At 43.9% G+C, this 8,278-nt stretch overlaps 1 protein-coding gene across 1 annotated transcript; it reads left to right on the forward strand.

Annotated features, from left to right (window-relative positions):
* Positions 1-3,659: 3,659 nt before the first annotated feature.
* Positions 3,660-7,811, forward strand: LOC119798649. The gene is made up of 5 exons (XM_038308206.1): positions 3,660-3,804; positions 4,290-4,559; positions 4,639-4,884; positions 4,965-5,135; positions 7,687-7,811. Exons 1-5 carry the CDS (start codon positions 3,660-3,662, stop codon positions 7,809-7,811), a joined length of 957 nt encoding a protein of 318 aa, XP_038164134.1.
* Positions 7,812-8,278: the final 467 nt, after the last annotated feature.

Consider the following 8,278-nt stretch of genomic DNA (forward strand, 5'->3'; position numbering starts at 1 on the left):
GTAGCCTCTTTCCAACTCAAAGTATGTCCTAGGAACAACACCTAAAGGAAAGGTAAGAGTCAGACTGGTTCTGATGTTTGGACTCGGGGAAGGGTTCAATAAATCTACTGCAGTGTAGCAGATCTGGAGCAGGTGTGGACAAAGGAGTCTTGAAGGGAGCTAGGGAAATGGAGAATTAGAGAACAGGCCAACAGAGGGCAAGCAAGAAATACGTAAGAACTCAAATTCAATAAAAAAAAATTCAACTAGAACACAGAATGGAAATAAAACCAATGAAAAATTTGAGGTAAGACTTGGACAGAACCAAAACCATGATAGCACCCCAAACTCTCACTGAGCCCTATAAGGGACTAGTATTTCAGTGGGCACAGGGGTCTATGGACAACAAAGAGCGGGCTCATGGGTCACTGGAGAGGAAACACTGAGGAGATGTGACCCTGTAGAGGGGACACCAGAGACTCCCAACCCTGGAGCGTAGACACCAGAGGGCTCCAACCCTGGAGAGGGGACACCAGCAGGCTCAGACACTGGAGAGAAGACACCAGGGGGCTCAAAGACTGAAGAGGGGACACCAGAGGGCTCTGAGACTAGAGATGGGACTCCAGTGAGCTCCGAGTCTGGAGAGGGAACATCAGCGGGGTCCGAGTCTAGAGAGGGAACACGAAGGGGTCCAAGTCTGGAGAGGGAACACTAGAGGGGTCTAAGTCTGAAGAGGGGAGGGCTGGTTCAGGAGCAGCCCCGCTAAAGGGCTCTAGCTCGGGAATTGGCCTTTTGTTAGCTAAAGAAGTTAACAAAAAGGCTGGCTGTCATAGAGCTTATGGAGGTTCCCTCTTCTCTCCTTATGGAAGTCCCCCCCCCCAAAAAAACAACTCCCCCAAAAGTAAAAAAAAAAACAACTCCCCAAAGGTGGACGAGGGCAATCACAAGTCTCTGGATGCGGCCAGAGATGAGGAAGAGTCTCTGGAGGCCGGCCTTGTGGCTGGCGACGAGGAAGAGCCTCTGGAAGGCGGCTGTAAGGCCGGCGACAAAGGAGCACCTCAGGAGGGCACCGTCTCTGCTGCTGCAGCCTTAGGGGGCACCATCTGTGCTGCTTCCTGAGGGCTTTAGGAGGCGTGGAGTGCCCGCCCAGGGCTCTAGGAGGCTTGGAACGCCCTCTGTGGGGCCTTGGTGATCAAATCTCACCGAGCTTTAAATCTGAGACCATTTCATCAGTGTGCTCAGGGGTCTCTGGGCCGCACAGAATGGGCTTAGTGGGCTCTAGCTCACTAATGGGCTCTGGATTTGGCCCACTAAAGGGCTAAGGCACTAGGGGAACTGGTCCGCTAATGGGCTCTGGTGCTAGGGGATCTGGCCCACTAATTGGCTCTGGCACTAGGGGATCTGGCCCGCTAAAGGGCTCTGTTGTTAGGGGATCTGGCCCGCTAAAGGGTTCTGGCTCAGGATTTGGCCCTCTAAACGGCTCTGGCTTGGGAAGTGCTGGCTGGGGCGGAGCTGATGGAGGTGGAAGGAAAGGGAAAAGATCCTCCCTTTTCCCATAACAGAAGTCCCAGAGATGAGACTCCTCGAGATAACGAGCTCTGACTGCGGGGGTGTAAGAATGGAAACTGGTCTAAACCTTCACACCCGTGAAGCTAGCTGCTGGCAATGGAGGTATCGGCTGAGATGACTGACCTGTTCTGAAAGTGTTCTAAGGCTAGCAGCTGGCTGACCCATGGGAGTGGTGGCATCAGGCTGACCCGCTGGAGAGGGAGTGGAGGCGTCAGGGTGACACACTGAAGGAGTGGAATTTCTCTGCCGGCGGCGGTGTCTGCGTTTGGAAGTTTAATTGAAAAAACACAGGTAACAGAGGCAACAATCCAAAAATCCAACTAAAAATGTTAACAAACCAAAAAATTGGAGACATCAGTGGAAAACGAGCACAAGGACTCAGGGATAGATGAGGTAAGAAGACAACAGCAACGAGGGAAATTATCTGACTTACACTTAGACAGACTTTATTGTAATTTTGTACCTGAGTGTATACAAAAATAATTTTTGTTCAGTACAGCATTGATAAAATGTAAACATAAGACTGGCATATTATATACAGTTTTCAACATTCAACGGTTTTTTTTAACCGCATTTTATACAACATTCAACAGTCTAATGGCGGTGGAAAAGAAACTGTTCTGGAATCTTCTGGACCTGCATCAGATGCTTTGAAGTCTCTTCCCAGAGAGCAGATGGGAGAGCAGTCCATGGTGGGGGTATGAGGGGTCATTAATTATGTTATGGGCTTGGGACACACAGCTCTGGGATGAAGTGTCTTTAATGGAGGGAAGAGGAGCCCGATGATCCTCTCTGCTGTTCTCACTACTCTTTTTACCTTCTTCCAGTCTGAGGCGCTGCAGCCTCCACACCACACAGTGATGTCAGGATCCCTGTTTTTGTGTTCGTCTGTTTGTCTTGTCTTTTGTGTTTCTCCTTACCACCACCAGGAGGCGCCTGGCTCCGGTTCGCCTCCTCACACACCTGCAAGCTGTTGCCTCATCACCGGACTACTCTTAAGCTGCTGGTTGCCACTACTTCGTTGCCAGAGTGTTTGCCAGTTTGAGGTACTCTAGCCAAGCCTTGTTTATGCTGAGTCTAATCTGAGTTTTTGCATTTTGAGTTTTTGTCCTCTAGCCAAGCTGAGATCACATTGAGTTTTACTGAGCGCTTGTTTCTTCTTGAGTCTCAACTTTGTTCTTTGCCTTTCAGCAGGAAACCTCCCTACAAAGTGGACCTTTTTGGACCGCCTTCTCCCAAGTGGGATCAACTGAGTCTTACACTGAGCGACGGATTCCAAACAGGAGGTTTGGATCCAGCCACCTTTGAGCACGCTGAGAACTCTCTCTGAGTAAGGAAGTCATCTCCACCACGACCCGTTCAAGTACCACAGGAAATCTGAGATGCAACCAGCGGCTGCATCATTCCACTCCGTCCGAGTTCTGGGTAAACCCTGTTCCGCCCTCCACAGAATCAAACAAACTCTGGAAGACCAACACACAGACTGGAGTCTACGTGTCTCTTCTTCTCTGGAAATGTGAGTGGCAACAAATCCTCTCCTTCAAGATTAACAAATCCAATTCCCCACTGAGTCTGAATCTAACAGTCTGTCTTCCCCTCACCTTTCAGTTTCCCTGGACGAGCAGAGTTCGGAGGAACTCTGCACCATACTCAAAATACCTTTCAAATAAACCCATTCAAACTTTTACTCTGTGTCTCTCTGTTTGTCTTCACTGCATGTGGGTCCGAGCTTTAGATTAAATCATGACAAGTGAGACAGCTGGCTCTCTATGGTGCTTCTGAAGAAAGTGGTGAGGATAGGTGGTGACCTGTCCAGGGTGTACCCTGCCTCTCGCCCGTAGACAGCTGTAGATAGGCACCAGCACCCCTCGTGACTCAACTGGGACAAGCGTGTCAGATAATGGATGGATGGATGGATGGATATATAAGGACATGGCATTCAGCAACATAGCAAGTGTTAGTAATATACTTATAAAAATATTGAAGATTCACAAGAAAGAGTTTAACCAAGTGAAGAAAATAAGAGAGAAAACATTTAGTCAGAAGCCTAGAGCCAAACAGGAAGTTATGTTATGCTGCTAACCCACAGCCAGGCCCTAGTTGGTGGAGATATGTGTCTTTACATCATTGGCTGCTTCATGTTCCTGCAGCCCCTCAACCACAGAGGAAGAGGAAGGTTTTACTCTCAGTCTCTGAACATCTCTATCAGAGCTCTGAGAGACACAATGAAGGAAACATCTGTCAGATTTCTGCTCAGTAAGTAGAGATTCTTTCTGAACATTTCCTGGGTTTCTGTAGATAACTGATGATGGAGGAGAGGCTGGGAAACAGCCTGGAACTGGGTTAAAACACACTGAGGAAAAGTTCTACTGGAATCTGAGGAGAAATTATGAAACATAGAAAATATTAATAAAACTTTGGGACAGAGAGCTATTTACTACCTGCTGGAACAACATTTACAGTAACGCTCTGAATGGAAACTATCTGAGGTGTAAAAGTGTCTTTATGCGAGAAATGATAAAGTTTTTAGTTCAATCGAAGTAATGTTTTTTTCTCTTTTTAGTTCTGAGCTCAGTTCTGATCTGCACAACAGACCAAGGTTGGTTCACTTGCTGTAATAAAACCAAATATGCTGAGTTAAAATCTGGAGTTAAGATATATTTCATATTTAAACCTTGATTGGTTCCTCAAACACTGGGTCTGAAACAAGTTTTATGAACAAGTATTCTTTTTCTTTTTAGCAGCTGCTCTGACTGTGAGTCCCAGCACATCTCAATTCTTTCCTAGAGACTCTGTGTCTCTGAGCTGTGAGGAGAACAACAGCTCTGCTGGATGGACTGTATGGAGGAACACAACCAGAGGAACCAGGACTCAGTGTGGATATGGATGGGGGGAACCAGCTGGATCTACCTGTAACATCAGCTGGTTGTTCACATCAGACAGTGGAGTTTACTGGTGTTGGTCGTCCAGAGAGGGAGCAGCCAGCAGCAGCATCCAGCTCACTGTCACTGGTAAGATCAGTCTGTGGAGTTAGTGTTGATGAAGCTGTGTGGAAATGGATGAAATGCTGTAGTTTGTCTCTGTGTTGAGGTGGATCAGTGATCCTGCAGAGTCCTGTCCTCCCTGTGATGGAGGGAGATGACGTCACTCTGAGCTGTCTAACAAAGACCACTCCCTCCAACCTCCCAGCTGCTTTCTATAAAGATGGCTCCCTCATCAGGACTGAGCCCAAAGGTCACATGACCCTCCACCATGTGACCAGCTCTGATGAAGGCCTCTACAGGTGTAACATCAGGGGTCATGGAGAGTCTCCATCCAGCAGGATCTCTGTTGAAGGTCAGCCGCCTCAGGATTATTTTAACACTAATAAAAAAATAAACTGCCATCTTTAATTCTCTCTACTTGTAAATGAACAGCTCCACCTACATCTATAAGATTGCCCATATCAACGACTCTTGAAGCCTCTCCAGAGCCAATTCTTTCTTCAGCTACTTCAAGCTTTCATCTTTTTGTTCAGCTGGTTGTGTTTTGTCCTTACCTGATCTCCACTATACTGATGATTTCCTTGTATCAACAAAAAAAGAGAGGTAACCTATTCATTAACTAAACAGACAATAAGTTGATAATTAAACTAGTTTATGAAAGACAGTTTACAATATTTAAAAAGTTATAACTCAACTGTTTTTAATTAAAACCTGCAGGAGTGGTTATGACCTCTTTCTCCCAGGGTGAATAAAGACTGGAGGATCTGTCTGAATATGTCCACATTGTTGTCATCACAGACAATCATGTCTTAATTAATATATTATGAAAATTCAGCATAAATGTCAACAGAGCATTGACCGTTTTTATTTAATGCATAGAACATGCAGAGAACCAAATACACTTTTCTGCAGTTTCTGAGCTGATAAAAAATCCACTCTGAACCTCTATGGAGGAGGAACTATCTGGTCAAATGCTGTTAATCTGAGAGGGAAAGATATTAATAGAGAACAGTTTAGTTTGTATAAGCATGTTTTTATAGTATCTCTGTGAGCAGCCGCTTTAATCTGCTCACTGACTGCCATTTAGCTGTTACAGGAACAAAAAACCTGCTGCTGAACCTAAAATGTTAACTGCAGCACTGATAGATTATACTAAAAATCATAGGAAGTCGTTTTAAGCATTAGAAAGAGATTATTGTGAAATGAAACCTATTGTGACCAGAGTTATTTTAAACAGCTTAAATGGAGCATGGCGTGTTCATCTATTAAAACCACACAAACCACCTGCTGTTGGTCCCATTTTACTTCACCAAAAATATTGCAGCACTCTTAGGCTGTCAGAGTTTCCACCATTATGTGGTCTAATAGTGGTCATGTTTGCATGAACACCGCTACACTGCATAATCTGCTTTGCAGTTTTGTTTTGTTACTGTAGTTTTATTAATTGTGCGTGTTTTCAGAGCTGCTCGTAAAGGTACACAAAGAAATGCAACAGGTTGCGCTGTAACATTTAACACTGATATTTAAACTACCTGCAGATAATTATGGGTAAACTGTCGTTCATGAACTTTGATCTGCATTTCCATCTAAATCTTTGAGGATGAAAGGCCTCAGTACCATCAACCTAATTTTATGTCCCTCATGTGAATCTCTATCAGATTTCATTTGATTCTCTGCATTAGTAAATGGTAACATTATTTTGAACAGGTAGGAAACTGCTTTTAAAGTGTAAAGATCATTTAATTAAATTATTAGAAGCAGGAATTGCCGTTGAGTCCCCAGCTCAATGCAAACAAATGTTCATCCAGGAGGAGAAAAACCCCTCAATGACTTGATGCAATTAGCTGTTTTTTCTTAGATACAAAAAACTTTGAAACAATCTGACTGGATGATCTGAGTGAATTGTCTTTGTAAAGTTTCATTGGATGGCATGTGTTGTTAACACACTATAAAAATAAACTGAACTTGAATAAATAACTATAAAGTGTAAATGATTGAGTAAGTGTACATCTCCTTATAAACATTTTAAGGCACAACTTACAAAAACAGGAGTCATGATGTGTTTACTACTTCCTGTTTTCTGTCACCTTTTTATTACTTGCATTTATGATGATACATCTGTATGTAACGGGTAGCAGCCCTCAGTTCTTGAACGTGCAGCACAGTGGTTTTATCGGGGACAAAGGAAAAAATAGGAACCATGTTCAGATAAACATGCCATTCTAATCTGATGTCAAAAATGATATATAAAAAATAAATAAATAAAAAAACTGTAGGAGCAAAATATTAAATTCATGAATTTCATGTTTATTAATGTCAAAGGGAAATTAAATGTTGGAGTAACTTATCTGCATGTTTTCAAAAAGTTCTTATAGATGTTCAAAGGTTCTTCTGTAGTGGTTTGTCTTGCACCAGATCTGGAGAAGCGTCTTACTAAAGACACTGTATTGGTGTTTTTTAGTCTCCAGAAGATGATCCTCACTATTTTCCTTAATGTTCTTATCTTTATGAAGAATTTGTCTTTCTGAAACCGTCCCCAAAGTTTCCAGAGGAGTTTCTAGAACAGAGCCTGCATGTTTTATCAGCTTAACAGGATGGCAGGAGAGATCACACTCGCAACAGGAATTTAGAAGATATGAAGAATCTTGCTGCAAAAGCTGAAGGTACTAAGCTTCCTAAGAAAGTGTGCTCTGTCCCACATTGTTTCACGGATGTCATCTGCAGTTGAATTTGTTGTCCTGCTGAACACCAATGCATTTAAGGGCATTTCAACCCCTCCACCACCTCCACTTCTTCTCCAATGAAGGCTATAGGGTTTCAACTTGTCCCTATGTCTCCTGAAATCTCAATCCTTTCAGGATCAGATGTTTTTTTCTAAACACTTCACAAAGTGATTCAGCTCCCTGTATTCAAGTCAGAGGTGTACAGAGTCAAAAGGAATGGAAAGAGTACTGTCAACTTAGACAGTTGACCCTACAGTTTAACAAACTGTGGTCTGTTGGTCAGGTAATCTTTGATTCAGGTGATTGTTGATGCCTCCACCTGAGTGTTCCAAAGTTTCTGACAAAGTAAGTAAGGCTGATTGGTATTAATTGTTCTGGAAAAATAGAAGACCGTGATCCTCACAGTGCTACCTCCCTTGTCTAAATGACAGTGGGTTTGTTGAAGCAGGTGTATGACATCATCTTCTACTCCAACACCATGGCAATAAGCAAACTGCAGGGGGTACTGATAGCTGCTGGTTTGTTTGCTGAGGTGAACCAACAGAAGTTTCTCTAGGACAGTCATGATGTGGGATGTTGGGCAACAGGTCTATGGTCACTGAGGACTGTTGGCTGAGTCTTCTTTGGCACCAGAACAAGGCAGGAGGTCTTGTACATCCGTACAACTGTCTTTTTGATCAGGCTAAGGGTGAAGAGGTGGAGTAGAATCCCACAGATCTGCTCTGCATAGGCCTTCAGGACTCAGGGGTCCATCAGGGCCTGGTTACTTGTTATGATCCAGTCTCTTCAGTTGCCTCTTTACTTGACTTCTAGACTCAGACAGATGAACGGTTGAGGGAGCAGAACCATATTATGATCTGACTGACAACAAACTCATAGAAGCAGGGGAGTCAATTGGCATAGGTGGAAAAAGTAACAGTTGAGATGTCAGAGGGAAGCTTTGGGTCAAATTATGGCAAGATGCATTGTGAGTATGAGCAGGAGAGAGGTTGGCAGGAAGATGGAAAACTTCTTTCTGAACTG

This window comes from Cyprinodon tularosa, unplaced genomic scaffold (assembly GCF_016077235.1).
Source record: "Cyprinodon tularosa strain WSP-4 unplaced genomic scaffold, ASM1607723v1 ctg631, whole genome shotgun sequence".
NCBI lineage: Eukaryota > Metazoa > Chordata > Actinopteri > Cyprinodontiformes > Cyprinodontidae > Cyprinodon > Cyprinodon tularosa.